Source organism: Anopheles marshallii, chromosome 3 (assembly GCF_943734725.1).
Source record: "Anopheles marshallii chromosome 3, idAnoMarsDA_429_01, whole genome shotgun sequence".
Classification (NCBI taxonomy): domain Eukaryota; kingdom Metazoa; phylum Arthropoda; class Insecta; order Diptera; family Culicidae; genus Anopheles; species Anopheles marshallii.
Genome location: NC_071327.1, coordinates 4,688,562 through 4,705,651, shown reverse-complemented (window position 1 = coordinate 4,705,651; position 17,090 = coordinate 4,688,562). Strand labels below are relative to the sequence as shown.

Sequence of the window (17,090 nt, the reverse complement as noted above, 5' to 3'; positions counted from 1 at the left end):
CCCTATGTATAGTTTTGCGTAGGTGAACGATGAAGGTAAAATTCTTGTTCCTATCGATGGTTGCGTGTGAGTGTGTTTGTTTCACAATCAATCGATCGTTATAAACGCACGAAAAAAGGACTATTCGAAGCTGCCTACTCCGTTTGGCCGTTGCTGTAACGTTCGCTAAAATCGATGTCTGCTAGTGCTAACGCTCTCAGATCGTGAAAAAGATAACCTGAACCATGGTTGGTCCTATGGATTATGTAGTCCATTTTCGGTTTCGCCTTACCTCGTCTAGATATTTGAAGGCTTTTCATCTTTCCCCGACTTTTTATTACAAAAAAAAAAAATACAAAATAGAAGTCGTTGACCTTTTTGCTACCAATTCAATCGTGGGGATAGATTTTGGCTCTCTTCGCTTGAAACGTAGCCCCTCGGACGAGCAACATCCATATGAATGAACGAAACAGCCCCCAAAAGACACTGTCGGAGAGATGGGAGTGAAGTGGATCCGTTGTTCCAACCGTTGTGCTTGTACCTCACCTGTGCTATCTCACACATTACATCCAACACCGTACTCCTCGACGTGTGTGCACTTTAGCGGAAATGGGAATCGACGAAGTAGGCCGCACAAAACAGTTTCGCAAAATCCGTAATTAGTTCGGCCAAGCCCGTTGTACAAACACACCTGGAGGTGCCCAGACCTGCTTGCTTGAAGATGGGGAGTACCCCTCATTTGCCCCTTCCGTTCTGCACATTCGATCGATTTACCTTCAGCGAAACACCCCGACCTGTGCGGGAGCACCAGTAGAGGTCAGCATTTCCACTCGGTTGGTTGGTTGGGTTGGAAATTGATTTTAATTTTCCACCATCCATCCATCCGCGGGCTTCGTTTTGCTTGGGTTTCCCCGCACAAAACACACACCCTCGCCAGTCTCGGCAGCTAAATCACATCTCCAGATTGGCGTCATATAAGTTCGGATTCGATTTTTGGTTTTGTTTTATTTTGGGTAACTTTCACTTTCATATTTTTGCGCCGTGTGAGTCTGGAAAGTTCGACCGTGAGGCGAAACGTTTCACATTTTTTTTTTGCTGGTAAATCGTTGTAAAAGCAAACCACTGTTCGTACCATTTCTAATAGGGTACTTCGATAAAGCAATTTGGCGAACAATTTTCCTTTTTTCTGATAATCAGCTGCGATTTAGAACTGCCGCCGATAGACTCAACAGCCGCACCGCACGAATCACGCTCGCGTTGAAAATGAACCCTGCAAACGATGGCCACTTGACTCGTGCAATGCATCATAGTGTTGCATCACAGCTTGCGGGCATCACATTCAAAAACGATGGGGGACCATCTTTCGTGGTGATGATCGAGCAATCATCGTATGATCGCGTGTCATCTTGTGTGCAGGTATTACAATGCAGGAAGACTCTAAAATGCACTGACCGACCACGCGCACAGCACGTTGAGCATCGGACGCGAAGTGTTGGAGGTGTAGTACCACCATCGTCCCATTATCATCGAACCAGGCAGGCGAGAGGATCGTCAAGAAAACGGACAAGCTCCTCCGCGTCCGCAAACGTCAGCAAATGGAGCAACTTCATCATTATTCGCATTCCGTCCGGACCTTGCCCGTTGTCGTCATTTTACAAGGTCACCATGATGTGGGATTCAGAATTTGCTCCACTTCCTACAGACTCTCCTCGCTGCCGGGTTCCGTTTTGTGAATGTGCAAGTGTGAGGCTGCAGTGGGGAATGTGGATTTGGTTGGAAAATTTTCCAACGTGCAACATTGCAATGTCACTAATCGCTTGTAAATCTAACAAGCGTGTTCTTGCTTGCACGAACGTCATAAACGACGAGTTTGTGAGTATATATCTGGTAAATGATTTCAATGTCGGACCGTAATGAATGATTTTGGAATTTGTTGCTTTATTGCTCATAAACTGTTCTGGCTCGAAGGTTTGGATAATGAATTTCAACTAGTTGATGGCATAAATCCTATTGCTGGTTGTGGATTTCAGTTCGATGTTATGTTGTTGTTATGGAAACCTCGAGAACCGTTAAGTGGAGGACCAATTCCCGCGTTCTAGGTCTAAGAAATTGGTCCCACAAGTTATAATTGTGGTTGATAAGACGAGACTTATGGATGTTATCTTAGATATTGCATATATAGGGTTTATCAGTAATGTGGAACTGTAGTTCCAACGTGGCTTAGAGTTATAATTTCGGTAATGAGACATTTAGAACACCGAAAAGTATAACGCAAATAACAACAATTCACGTAACAGACACATACATACTGCTGAATGATCGATCGCGTGATCTGATCCGCGCCTGCCAAGTGCATGATGGTATGATGGTGTTTCGGGAGCATGGTAGCAGTTGATGCTGGGTACTGATCATTTTGCCCTGCCGACGCACATACACAATATACACACCCTCTAACCCACCTACAAATGTGCCGGCAACTGACAACAACGCGAAAACATACCGCAAAGGAGAAAGAAGGGCATTACACCAAACGTACGATCACTAGGGTGTGCGTGATACTTGATAAGGGTCAGGACGTCGTGTGCTAAAGGACGGAGAGAACGTTTGGCTCCATGCGTTCCCGGTCCGGAGCGTTGCTCACGAACACAGAGATGGAACCGAAAGGATGATGCGACGCGAGATAAGCTTATGCACGGGGCGGTGGAAAGTGCGGCGAGTGGGGGATCTTCTTCCTGTGCCCATCGCTGAGCAGCATAAGTAGGACCCACTGTCGAAGGGCGGAAGCTAGTTGAAAGCGAAGCTTCAGCGCGTTCGGTCCAGAGTTGACCTCCGGTTCCGTTTTTCTCCTCCAAAGACTTCTAACGTCTAGCGGTGGTCGTTGTTCGCGTGCAGCAGTAACAGCAACCAAGCTAATCAGATCGGACCACTCTGCAAAGTGACACGCATTGCCAGCATTTGTCCAGATCATCCGATTCTTGGCAAAACGCACACACATCGTACGTTGCTGTGTTGAGAGGTGAGAGATACGGCGGTTGCGTGGCGTCTCGTTGGAAACAGTGGCTGGCTCCCCGGAGCTGAGTGAAGTGAGAGCGCACATACGTGTGGTGAGAAGGAAGCCAACTTGACGACCGGTCCCTCGTGGACGTAGAGATTCGCGTCGCAACTGGTGGATCTTGATCTGGGGCGCAAACCGTAATCGTGCTGCTCATTCGATGCCGCATAGTTCTCGGAGGCAGACGGAATTTTTTGGCAGCCGATCATCTCAGCCGTAACGAAAAGAAGAGACTTTGGTGTTTGTGTGTGGAAGAATTGTGCGATCTAGGATCCCGTCTATAGGACGGCAAGTGTTCGGTTTGACCCACACACACAAACATACACACACAGTGAGTTAATCCTAGGGTCGAATGTGTTCTGTAGAGCGTAACGTGTTTTTGAAGTGCGTTAAGTACACTGTGTACTGTGGAGAGTAACGGAAACTGTACGTGTGATTGTAATCGAAGAGAGAGGATATCTAGAGGTCATTTAATAGCGACAAAACAAAGCCCGATCCTTTGACGGCGGAAGGGCATCCTCTGGTATTAGCTTGTTGATAGATGTTCGGAACAGCTGACAACATTTGGTTCTGTCCGCCGCCGTTCAAACAACTGGCAATTCGGCTACATACCAGAACAAGTACACATTCTATTAGCACTTCAAAATAATTCGCCGATAATAGGCAGTGGAAGAACGTCACAAAAGGCTGGAAAACGAAGAGCTAGAAGAAGTTCAAAACATGCACACACGCACCGCACCAATGCCTGTCCATTTCAAGTGAGATCGTGTGGGATTGATTTCGAAGTTGCCAAGTGAAGAAGCAGATTGTGGTGATGTAGAAGCTTGGGCGGAGTGTGACACCGGTGGAATTTAGCGAGACATGATAACGAGCCCCTACCAGAGCAGAGGTTGTAAAGAGCAGCTATCGAGAGACCCCCTGTAAATCTGTTGCATACGATAAAAAGTATCTAATTGCATTTACTGCCATATTGATATGGATTTAAAATTGTGTATTAGAATGCGTTGATGGAAAGATTTTTTTTTTATTTTCACTGGTAATCACTGGTAATTCGATAGCCACAATTAACAATCGATAGCCACTCCACGTGGGTACTATCACCTTAGCAATATGTTAACATTTTGTTCCCGTACGATTAGACAACCGTGACGGGTGCACACACGGGCAAGCACAGAAGAAAACGCTCAATTGCACGTTGTTGCAGCGCTGGCGCATGGAGGGGTTCTTTTTTCCACTCTTGCAACGACCACATCGTCTCATATGGCGTGTCAGAGAGTCGGAAGTGTAAACATGAACTTGAACGAAGCAAAACATTAAACACCGTCGCTTCTTCCTTCCCAGCTTTCTGCCTCGATCTCCTTTGCATCGGGGGTGATAATCGTCTACGAATAGCAATTGCTCCTTCGGTACCAGCCTCCATAGAGGTCGTTCGATGCGAATAGGAGTTTGCGGCACCTTATTTCTTGGTGTTTAGTTTCTTTTTTTTTTGTAATCGCCTGCCAATCGTTGTGCAAATATTACCACCTTGGGATGAGAGGAGATTAACGCCGGGAAGGTATAGTGGGCCGCGAAATGGCATGATCATCCACCTTTTCAACGACTGACGTTAATCAGCGATAAAAAAGACGGCAATGTTGGAAATGTTGAAATAGTAGTGTTTTCCGCTAAAATCCAGGGAATATTGATTGATTTAACGATCACGAGCCTGTTCTCGATAGAGTAATCCCATACACTTCGATCGTACCGGTTGATCAAGCCGGTAAAGTTCGTATAAAGTTCTCAAAAGACATAGACACATCACAGTTAGCATGTTTTTTTTGAAGAATGTAAAACTTTTAGTGCACGATCTCAAGATATCAAGGAAGCAAAGAATATAATGTACCCTCCGGTACAAACAGTTTGAGCTTCCGTGCTCCAGACGAACCGCCGTTCCATCAACTATCGCGACAATGAGTGTACAATAGAGAATACACCGGATGATCACTGTAGACTCCGTGATCTTCAGCTTCCGAATGGTGCTGAATTGTGTAGCACAGAAAACACAAAAGCAAATGATTGTTCAACTCTTGTACAGCTCTGACCCGACATAATCATTCTTGTCCATGGCGGTTGGCTTGCGTCTTTTCGCTTAAAATTACAATAAAGAGCAAACTTTTTCTTGGACGATGCATCTTCTGTTGTGTTCGTGTGGGCACATTTGTCTCTCGGTCGTGTTTCGCGTTTTTATCAACACCCCGAGGCGTTACTACCGCGTATTGGCCAGTCATGATCAGTCGATATTTTGATTTTTTTTTTTGTGGTATGTGTTTCGTAACGCAAATCGCCTGATCGGTCGGTCGGTTGACGTGCCACGTACAGACAACTTCCTTTAGTGCGTTTTTGTTGATCGTCTCCCAAACCTGATGGTAAATATCTTTCATAAGGTGAGCATCATCAGCTCAACACCTGTAACCGTGCTTGTAATGGGTCGCCCCGAATGAACGCCGAAGGGTCGCTGTGATGGTCCTCTGTGGACCTTCACTAATGGGGGATAGTGAACGGAGTTTTGCAATTTTTATGCGCTCCTTATTTAGGTCGCCATTCGTAGCGGGCCGTAGCAGTTGCCCGAGAGTTTGAATTGTTTGTCAGCGCTTCGCTTGGCCTGAGAGACTTGAATGCGCATATTCAGCAATACGATTTCGGCGAAATTGTGCCCTCCATTCCAAACGGCCAAGTGCGAACCTTGGTACGGTACGGCTCGAGAAAGCAGAGCGAATTGGGCAAGATTTCAAAGCTAACCGCTAGGTTTGGTTTAACTTTCTTTACCATTCCCAACATGCACTGTTTATGGCAGTGGGGGATGCTGTTGTTTGCTGGATATCCTACACGTGTCTCGCAAAACAAAAGGGTGTCAGAGTTGGCATTACATCAGCGCGATAAAACAGCCTCGAATCATCTGGTTACATCATGCATTGTTATTGTTTTGTTGATTTTGTGTATGTGTGTGTTATTTTTGGAAATTTGCACAAACAATACATTGATTTCATCTGTGTTTCTTATGTGATTTTACAGATGAACATTGAACATTCCACAATAACCCGATAGCATAACATGTGACTTTGTGTTTGATTTCTGTTTCATGATAAGCGACTTAGTTATCAGCAGTACTAGAAATGTGGACGACTTGAAGTGGTTTTACTTAAGTGATCAGTCAATCGAAAGTTGAGTCTTCTGTACAACATTGCCTTTGGGTCAAAAATAGATGAAATACTTAACAAAATAGCATTTATCAATGAGATGGACCGTGTGCAAACGATACGCAGAATATTCAATTCGGGTAGCTCACGTCGACAGATATTTACAAAACTTCAAGTAAAGCCCAAGAGTTCATTGCAACACACCTAATGGGGGGTTTTTGTTTTCTCGTCATTGCAGACGTAGAACCTACGGTATGTCTTGCCGCTTCTTACGTCAATTGAACCCATGCAGAGGCTTATGTATGGAAATGAGAATGAATATTCTAAGAGTGCCGTATCATTCGACGCAACACTTGCATGATCGGAAAAGCTCAAATAAGGCTCCCGTTTTCTTTTTTTGTATTTCGTACGGAAGAACGCAAACGCCAAGGGGGCCTGTCTTAGCCGTATGTCCATTTGGGCACTGTTGCCATGATAGTATGGCTCGTTGATATAGATAAGATGATAATAACCTATCGGCTGATTGCTTATCGCATGTGGTAACGGAACCATCCGCTATTATTGGATGTAGCTGTTAGAGTATTATTGGACCTGATGCCACTCCGTCATAACATTTAGATAGTAATCATTTATATGGATTGCTTTTATTTTTGATTCGTTATCATATTTTATCTACGGATGATTGCTATTTCCCAGACGGTGGTGTATTGGTAACTGCGCCGGACGTTATCCGACAGGATCGGATCAAAATTCCATCCGGACCAATTCTTTCTTTCTCTTTTAGACGCTCTTGAGTTGATGTCTTTATAACGAAGAAGAAGATTTCTATTTCCGACTTTCTACAGGCAGCTGACATGTGAAAAGTTTTTTGATGCACACAAATCATTTATTAATTTTAAATTGGCCACTTCTAATGTTGATGTGACAGGAATGCCAAAATCAGTTCCATTGTCTATCTATTTGAACTGTAGGCAGCTGCAAAAAAAAAAGATTTACCGTGCCACTTATAATCGGTTAGGTGAATTGGTTTAATCGAATTAAATTTGAACTCGCGTGTGGCACATGGCGAGACGGGATCATTCTCATAAAACGATCCACATTCCTCCATCGAGGCATATGGTATTATGGTGCGGGATATCAGCATGACCTAATCGTTTAAATTTAGGAAGCAGCTGTTGGCGAAAGGATTTCTTGTTGATTGCAACACCCACCAACGATGACTGTTGTTGTCAGAGGTTCTTGTAAGGCTGCACTTACAGTGCTATCGTGAAATTAATTATCTGTGCTTTCTTTCGAGTCTCCCTCCATATGTAAACCATTGTCCCCGTTGGCCCTGACTGATGGATTTGTGTGTGTGTTTTTTTTTTGTTCGTTTCTCATTTTTAGAACATAGTCTCAACTAGAGCGTAAGTGCGTAAGCTGTCAGTCCTTCCCTAGACGTATTAAAACCCGGAGTTTTCACAACCCGGAAAGTAAACGTCGCCGATACAGTGCAACCAACAGCAGGCTTCCGAGTGCCGTCATCGCGGAAGCGCAGCCATTCCTTCGCGAGGAAAACGTTCGAACAGACGAAAACAACGACGCAATCAAAGCAACAGCAATATGCCGGCCCGCTTCGAGGAAGTGACCGCTACTGACACCCGTCGCGGTGTCCCCATCGATCTCGCCGGGGGACACTACGATGTCGACGCTGGTGTGGGTGGCCACGTCGGCCACCGGCCCGCCATCTTGGATGACATCTGCATCACAGGCTTCTCCGGCCGGCTGCCCGAAAGCTCCGACATTGGCGAGTTCACGCGTAATCTGCTGGAGGGCGTCGACATGGTAAATGATGACGATCGTCGCTGGCCCGCCGGTTTGTACGATCTGCCGACCCGCATCGGTAAAATTAAGGACGAAGATTTGCAACATTTGGACGCGGAGTTCTTCAAAATTCACCAGAAGCAGGCCGAGTGTATGGACCCGCAGTTGCGTATGCTGTTGGAGTGTACCCACGAGGCGATCATTGATGCTGGTAAGTACACGTGGGCAGAACGGTGAGGAGCGCGTTCAGCCAGCAGTAGTGCATCATCGCATCGCACGACGCTAATTGCTCCTCCGAAAAATGTATAACGTTAGAAAAACCGGTTCTACAAACGACCGTAGGTTTAGAAATGTCATGATGTAGTTTTTTCTTCGGTTTCGTTTAATGATTCTGTTAGCCTGCAAGGAAATAACTCTGTTTGATCGTGCGATCATTGCCAATGTTCGGTATGATAAGGAAGGCAACAAAAAAATGTGCCAGGTGTACTTACAGTTTCTTTCTTTGCATCGACCGCAAATGACGCACAACGCGGAAAAGAGTCACACTGCGCCATTACCTCCCCGACCGATTATTTGATTTTGTTCCATTCTCGCTACCCATCGAACGATCGGGAGGTCTCTGACGTCGTCGTTCGCTTCTTGACTTTGGCGTGCTGATTTTTGTACGCGATCGAATGTCTCACGAGGTACACAAAATTACATACGAGTGGTGGTACTGTTTGAAGAGTTCTCGCTCATTGCTCGTTAAAACCATTTTTCCTTTTGCTTTTTTTGCACTAAAATTGATCTTTTTCTTGCTATCCACTCCGGATGGTTGGACGGGGAGAAGGGGACACACTGCTGTATGCATGGCAATGTTACGCTAGGTGCGATCTTTAAAGAGCGTATCCGATTCGTTACGCTCCTCTTCTAACTTCATGCCACCAATCAGTCGTTGTAAGCATGTCCAGCAATTGGCTATAACAAATAATAGCTCATTTACGTAGATTTTTAGTTGAGCGTTGTTTGCATCGACATAAGAAAAAAAAATCAAACATTGGATGGAAGGTGCTTTGCGGGAAGTACCGGATTTTAGCAATGTCTGAATGGAGTCTATAGGGTCCAGTGAGCTTTCAAGTTTGACGAGGCGTTAAATTACGTCACAAGGTATCAAAGTGTGTAGAATGTGTATGCGACGAATTACGTAGTAAATTTAATGATAAATGCACAATACGCATCTGCTAATGTGGGCTAATATGTGAATGTGTTGTGTATTTACAATGCATCTTCTCAATCTGTTTTCTTTATATTTTTCTTAGGCATCAATCCACAGGAAATACGCGGTAGCCGCACCGGCGTTTATATCGGTTGCTCAAATTCTGAAACCGAGCAGCACTGGTGTGCCGATCCGGACCTAGTCAATGGGTACGGTTTGACCGGATGTGCCCGTGCAATGTTCGCGAACCGCATCTCATACACCTTCGACTTCAAAGGTCCCAGTTACGCGGTCGACACCGCCTGTTCCAGTTCCCTGTTCGCTCTTTCGCAGGCGTTCGCGGACATGAAGGCGGGACACTGTGATGCCGCGATCGTGGCCGGCTGTGGTCTCATTCTGAAACCGACCATGTCGCTGCAGTTCAAGCGGTTGAACATGTTGAGCAAAGACGGCATGTGCAAAGCGTTCGACGAGTCGGGCAATGGATATGTCCGGTCGGACGGTTGTGTCGTCACCTTTCTTCAGCGTGCCTCCAACTCGCGTCGCATCTACGCGAGCGTGCTGAACGTGCGAACAAACACGGACGGGTTTAAGGAGCAGGGCATCACGTACCCGATCGGCGAAATGCAGAAACGATTGATCCGGGAGACGTACGAGGAGATCGGGCTGAACCCGGCGGACGTAGTGTACGTGGAGGCGCACGGTACCGGCACGAAGGTGGGCGACCCGCAAGAGGTGAACGCCATCACGGACTTTTTCTGCAAGGATCGCAAAACTCCACTTCTGATCGGTTCGGTAAAGTCAAACATGGGACATTCGGAACCGGCGTCAGGCGTTTGCTCGATTGCCAAGATCTTGATCGCGATGGAGCAGGGCGTGATACCTGGCAATCTGCACTACAAAAACCCTAATCCGGATCTTTATGGTTTGCTGGACGGACGGCTGAAGGTGGTGGATCGTAATCTCCCCTGGAATGGCGGTATCATTGGTTTGAATTCGTTCGGTTTCGGTGGTGCGAACGCGCACGTCATCCTGAAGTCAAACCCGAAACCAAAACCGATCAGTCCGAAAGATGATGGGTTCCCGAAGCTGATGGTGGCATCGGGTCGTACAACGGAAGCAGTAGAAGCCTTCCTCGACCAAGCGGCGGTTAGCAAGGACGACGAAGAATTCGTTGGGATCGTGAATGAAATTCACAGTCGCAATATCCCGCTGCACAATTATCGCGGATATACGGTGGTGGCCGGTGATAGTCAGTCGCAAACAGTTCGCGAGGTGCTGGAAGTGGGCGCCGATTCCAAGCGGCCCGTTTGGTTTATCTACTCCGGCATGGGTTCGCAGTGGGCTAGCATGGCGAAGGATTTGATGCAGCTGGAGGTGTTCCATAATAGCATTTATCGCTGTGCGGAGGCACTTCGTCCGGAGGGTGTCGATCTGATCGATGTGTTGACGAAGAGTGATGACACAAAGTTCGATAACATTCTGAACTCGTTCATCTCGATTGCGGCCGTGCAGGTGGCGCTCACGGATGTTCTCACGCACGTTGGCATCACACCGAACGGTATGGTGGGTCATTCCGTTGGTGAGCTGGGTTGTGCGTATGCCGATGGGTGTTTCACTCCCGAACAGACCGTACTGGCCGCGTACTGGCGAGGCCGTAGCATTCTCGACACGGACCTAATTGCTGGCCAGATGGCAGCGGTTGGACTTTCGTGGGAGGAATGCAAACAGAAGCTTCCGAAGGATGTCATACCCGCATGCCATAATAGCGCGGACAGTGTTACCATCTCCGGTCCGGTCAATTCCGTGGGAAAGGTTATCGCGGACCTGAACGCGCAAGGCATCTTTGCCAAGGGTGTCAAATCGTCGGGCATTGCGTTCCACAGTCGGTACATTGCTGATGCGGCACCGAAACTGCGCAAGTCGCTGGACAAGATCATTCCCAACCCGAAGAACCGTACGCCGCGTTGGATCAGTACGAGCATACCGGAGGAATCGTGGCCAACACCGTTAGCACAACAATCGTCATCGGCGTACCACGTGAACAATCTGCTCTCGCCGGTTCTCTTTTCCGAAGGATTGAAGCATGTGCCGGATAATGCGATCTGCATCGAGATTGCACCGCACGGTTTGCTGCAAGCGATTTTGAAGCGCGCCCTCGGTAAGGATGCCACCAATCTGAGTCTGATGAAACGTGATCATGCGAACAATATGATCTTCCTGCTGAGCAATCTTGGCAAGTAAGTATACCAAGCGAACCAATGAAGGGGGAATGAGTAGCTAAGGTAGAATGGACATTTCTAACTTGATTTTTATCTCCTCAGACTGTATGCTGCCGGTGCTCAGCCGCAAGTGCAAAATTTGTACCGTCCGATTACGTACCCAGTTGGTCGCGGAACTCCGATGTTGAACTCTTTGGTGAAATGGGACCATTCGATTAATTGGTTCCTTGCCCGCATTGGCGTTGAAAGTAAGTTACAATCACGAAGGCGTGCAACTCTTACACAAAAAGTACGAATATTAACGCTTTCTCAATCATTCTATGTAGATAAATCGGGTGAAACAATCATCGAAGTCAACCTAGGAAAGGATGAAGATGCCTACTTAGCCGGTCACACAATCGACGGTCGTGTACTGTTCCCGGCTACCGGTTATCTTACGCTCGCCTGGAGAACGTTCGCCAAGATGCAAGGAGCGGACATTGAAAAAACGCCAGTCGTTATTGAGAACGCCGTGTTCCACCGTGCCACGATCCTTCCGAAGGATGGTTCGGTGAAGTTCGGTATTAACTTCTTCGATGGCACCGGAGCGTTTGAGATATGCGAAGGTGGCACGTTGGCCGTGTCCGGCAAGCTTACGATCCCGGAAAAGATCGAACTGGAGGAGCTGCCGCTAAACAAACTCGAGGCGGACAAATCAGGATTGCCGTTGAACATGAGCGATGTTTACAAAGAGCTGAGGCTGCGTGGCTACGACTACGCGAATATGTTCCGCGGTGTAACGCGCAGCGATCCTAGAGCTATTACCGGTGAGCTGCAGTGGCGCGACAACTGGGTCAGCTTTATGGATACGATGCTGCAGTTCAGCATCCTTGGAAAGGATCTGCGCGAGTTGTACCTGCCGACCCGCATCGAGAAGATCGTCATCAACCCGGCACGCCATATGGATCTGGTGAGCAACCTCACGCAGACCGGTGATGATCGCACAATTCCAGTGTACATGTACCGTGACATTAACGTCATAAAGTCGGGTGGAGTGGAGATGCGTGGACTGCGTGCTACACTGGCCCCTCGCCGCCAGGGTACACAGGCAGCGCCGACACTCGAGAAGTACGTGTTTGTACCGAACTACAACGAAAAGGAGCTCGCGGAGGATAACAGCGAGAAGGCACGGTTGCGGTCTATTACGGCAGCCGTACATCTGGTGATTGAGAACAGCTCCGGCGCATTGAAGATAAAGGTCGCTGAGGCAAGCTTTGAACGTTCGCCCGAAAATACGTTGGCCGGTACGGTGCAAGCGATCATCGAGGGTGAACCAACGTTAGCTAGCGATGTGGCCGTCGTCACCAACCACCAACCGGACACCTTGGTGCAGCATTACGGCGAATCGGGCGTTCGAGTCGTTAACAAGGACGCAGCTGTCGGTCCGATCGAGCAGAACTGTCATTTGGCCATCGGTTACGACACGTTCGGACGCGCCGACCCGGAGGCGATCCTATGCAATCTGCGTGACTCGATCAAATCCGATGGTTTTGTGCTGTTGGAAGAATCGCGCAGTACGTTCGATGCACGTAGCCGTGCAACGATTGCAAAGGCAGGATACACGATCGTCAGCACGCAGGTGTGTGATAAGAAGGTATTTGTGGTACTGCGACCGATCATAAGTGAATTGGCGCAGCGCAAGAGTGTAATCATCACAATAAGCGAACGCTCCTTCAACTGGGTGGAAGAATTGAAAGCTGCATTGGCAAAGGCGGAAGAAACCTCGACATATGTATACATCGTGTGCCAAGGTGAGGAGCTGTGCGGTGCCCAAGGTCTGATGAACTGCGTCAAGAACGAATTGGGCGGAAAGTTTGCCCGGCTTTACTTCATCCAGGATCGTAAGGCGGACAAATTTACGATCACCGGCCCACTGTACAAAGAACAACTGGCGAAGGATTTGATCTGCAACGTGCTTCGTCCGGCAAATGGAACACCGATGGCTGCTTGGGGCTCTTTCCGTCATTTACGTTTGGACAACCAATCGAATGCACCATCGCTACCGGTAGAGCATGCGTACATTAACGCACTCACCAAGGGTGATCTGGCGAGTCTGAAGTGGATCGAGAGTTCGCTTTCACGCGATCGTCCGGATCCGACGGGACGTAACGATCGCACGGAACTGTGTACGGTTTATTACGCACCGATCAATTTCCGTGATGTGATGCTGAGCTCCGGCAAGCTTGGAGCTGATGCGCTGCCCGGTGATTTGGCCACGCAGGACTGCATCTTGGGTCTGGAGTTTGCCGGTCGCGACTCCAACGGACGACGCATCATGGCGATGGTACAGGCTAAATCACTAGCCACGACATGCGTTGCACAGCGTAACATGATCTGGGAGATTCCGGACAATTGGACCATGGAACAGGCGTCGACGGTGCCGTGCGTCTACTCGACGGTGTATTATGCGCTGGTCATGCGAGGCCGTATGAAGCGCGGAGAGTCGATCCTCATTCACGCCGGTTCGGGTGGCGTCGGGCAGGCAGCTATTTCTGTGGCTCTATCCGCTGGTGTGACCGTGTACACGACGGTCGGTTCAAAGGAAAAGCGCGAATTCTTGAAGCGTACTTTCCCGCAGCTGACGGATAGAAACATTGGCAACTCGCGTGACTGTTCGTTCGAGCAGCTGGTGATGCGTGAAACGCAGGGCCGTGGTGTTGATCTGGTACTCAATTCGCTCGCCGAGGAGAAGCTACAGGCTTCCATCCGTTGCTTGGGGTTGAATGGTCGTTTCCTGGAGATTGGCAAGTTCGATCTGAACAACAACAGCCCGCTCGGTATGTCCGTGTTCCTGAAGAACACCTCTTTCCACGGTATCCTGCTGGATAGCGTAATGGAAGGTGATGATGAGACGATCGCCGAAGTCGTGAAGTTGGTGGCCGACGGTATCAAGAGTGGAGCCGTACGGCCACTGCCAACCAGCGTCTTTACCGAGCAGCAAGTTGAGCAGGCATTCCGCTTTATGGCTTCAGGCAAGCACATTGGCAAAGTGGTGGTCCGCGTGCGGGAAGAAGAAAAGGCGAAGATAGTGAAACCATCGCCGAAACAGATCAATGCAATTCCGCGTATGTACATGCACGCGGAGAAGGTGTATATTTTGATCGGTGGTTTGGGAGGGTTCGGTTTGGAGCTGTCGAACTGGTTGGTATCACGTGGCGCGAAGATTATCGTACTGACGTCTCGAAGCGGCGTTCGTTCGGGTTATCAGTCGCTAATGATCCGTCGCTGGACTGAGCGCGGTGTGAAGGTGGTGATCGACACGAACGATGTGACGACGCTGAAGGGTGCCCAGAAGCTGTTGACGGACGCAGCCCGCCATGGACCGGTCGGCGGTGTGTTCAATCTGGCTGCGGTATTGCGAGACGGACTGTTGGAAAACTCGAGCGAGGCAGACTTCAAGGCGGTGTGCGTACCGAAGGTGGATGGTACGAAGAATCTGGATGTAGCTACCCGTGAACTGTGCCCTGATCTGGACTACTTCGTGTGCTTCTCGAGCGTTTCGTGCGGACGTGGCAACCAGGGACAGGTGAACTATGGACTGGCCAATTCGGCAATGGAACGTATCTGCGAGGCACGTCATGCCGCCGGTCTCCCAGCCACCGCCATTCAATGGGGAGCGATCGGTGACACTGGGCTGGTGTTGGAGAACTTGGGCGATAACGATACGGTGGTTGGAGGTACGCTACCGCAGCGTATGCCTTCCTGTCTGCAGACGATGGACCTGTTCATGCAGCAACCCTGTCCGGTGCTGGCATCGATGGTGATTGCCGAAAAGCGGAAAACTGATACGGGTGGCGTTAGTTTGGTCGGTTGCATCGCAAACATTCTTGGGCTGAAGGACACCAAGAACGTTTCGGACGGTGCGACACTGGCCGATCTGGGCATGGATTCGCTGATGGGTGCCGAAATTAAGCAAACGCTGGAACGCAGCTTCGATCTTGTGCTGAGCGCTGCTGAGATCCGGTTGCTCACCTTCGGCAAGCTACGTTCATTCGAAAAGGGTGGATCGGGTGGTGATGCTGGTGCAGTTAGTGGTGCACCGTCTGCGGCATCCGCCGGAGCCGGTGGCAAGCGGACGGAAGAGGACGCTATCGGTGATGGAACGCAGGTTAAATTCAGCGCCGATCTGATGCCGAAGGAGTGCCTGGTACGGTTGGAATCGGCTGCCCCGACAGGAAGCAAAGCGCGACCAGTGTTTGCGGTGCACGCAATCGAAGGTGTCATTACGGCGTTGATTCCGCTTGCCCAAACCCTCCCGGTACCGGTGTATGGTTTGCAGTGCGTAGAGGAGGCTCCGTTGGATTCGCTCGAGCTGCTAGCGGCCTACTACATCAAGCAGATCCGTACGGTGCAGGCTCGTGGCCCTTACACGGTCGTCGGTTACTCATTCGGCGCTTCTATCGCCTACGAGATGGTGGTCCAGCTGGAGAAGGCAGGCGATGCGTGTCATCTGCTGCTCCTGGACGGATCGCCCCGCTACGTGAGCTGGTACACGGAAGCCCAGAAGCAGCGTAACGCTAACGGTGAGGTCGTGCAAGCCGTTGACGAAGCGTACGCGCTGGCCTACTTTGCGATGGTGTGTGGTAACTTGGACTATGGACGTACGGCGAAGGAGCTAGTGGAAGCAAAATCATGGGACGACCGAGTGGCCAAATGTGCGGAAATGGTGCATGCGAAGAAGCAGCAGTACTCCCGACAGTTGGTAGGTTTCTTGTGATTAGAATCCCATGATTAATAATATTTCAAGTAAAATCTATATCTCTGTGCTTGTTTCCTCCTCAGCTTGCCACCACCGCCAAGTCGTTCGTGGGCAAAATCGTGGCCAGCCATATGTACAAGCCGGCATCCAAGATTAAGGCCACGGTAAGATTGGTCAAGCCAACCGAGAACTATGCCAAACTGCAGGGTGACTACGGACTATCGGATGTAAGTATCCTATGGCTAGTGCGACAATAGCACTTAAGAGAGTTGTCGATAGTAATTGAGAATTTTGCTTCTTCAGCTTTGCCAGCAAAAGATTGAAATCTTCACTGTAAAGGGTGACCATCGATCGATGCTAACGGGCGATTCGATGAAGGAGATTGCGAGCGTATTGCAGCAGCTGTTCTAAACGGGCCGACTCGACGATGACTCCATCGCTCCTATGCGGACCGTGGTGTAATTTATTGAAACATTTTTGACGGTTCTTACGGAACGGAGCAGAAGCGATAGGGGAAAGCACGCGGATCGAGTGCGACTGCGTATCAAAATTGTGTGATCTTTTTCCAGTGATTTGATGTCGATGAGTGCTTTACGCAGAACTTTAATTATCCTAATACTTACGCTCAAATATCATGCTTCCGCTAGCTAGGCACGGAAACACCACCTTTGCGATTGTTGCGTTCGAGGAACAAACAAAAATCAATGCATAACGTTTCTTTTGTACATACACACTCTCATTACCTCTGTCCAATCCTGAACTAGCAGCCGGAAATTGGTTAAATGAAATAACATTCCCAAAGACGAGCAACCAGTGCCAATTGCGCTCGTCCTTAGATATTAGGTGCAAGGAGAGGAAAAAACAACAAACATGCGTGACACACATAGAATGTAAGTGGAGTTGGGTGTATTGCATTTATGAAATG

General features: G+C 48.8%; 1 protein-coding gene across 1 annotated transcript; it reads left to right on the top strand.

Moving 5' to 3' along the window:
* Positions 1 to 7,809: 7,809 nt before the first annotated feature.
* LOC128713632 (fatty acid synthase) lies at positions 7,810 to 16,576 on the top strand. The gene is made up of 6 exons (XM_053808494.1): positions 7,810 to 8,221; positions 9,309 to 11,445; positions 11,530 to 11,675; positions 11,754 to 16,168; positions 16,249 to 16,392; positions 16,469 to 16,576. Exons 1-6 carry the CDS (start codon positions 7,810 to 7,812, stop codon positions 16,574 to 16,576), a joined length of 7,362 nt encoding a protein of 2,453 aa, XP_053664469.1.
* Positions 16,577 to 17,090: the final 514 nt, after the last annotated feature.

What these genes read in the sequence shown, in the direction of transcription:
- LOC128713632 (XM_053808494.1), top strand. Translation starts at nt 7,810, where the DNA reads ATGCCGGCCCGCTTCGAGGAAGTGACCGCTACTGACACCCGTCGCGGT. An exon ending in AGCAGTACTCCCGACAGTTG is followed by an intron (nt 16,169 to 16,248) that starts GTAGGTTTCTTG and finishes TTTCCTCCTCAG; the next exon opens with CTTGCCACCACCGCCAAGTC. An exon ending in GTGACTACGGACTATCGGAT is followed by an intron (nt 16,393 to 16,468) that starts GTAAGTATCCTA and finishes TTGCTTCTTCAG; the next exon opens with CTTTGCCAGCAAAAGATTGA.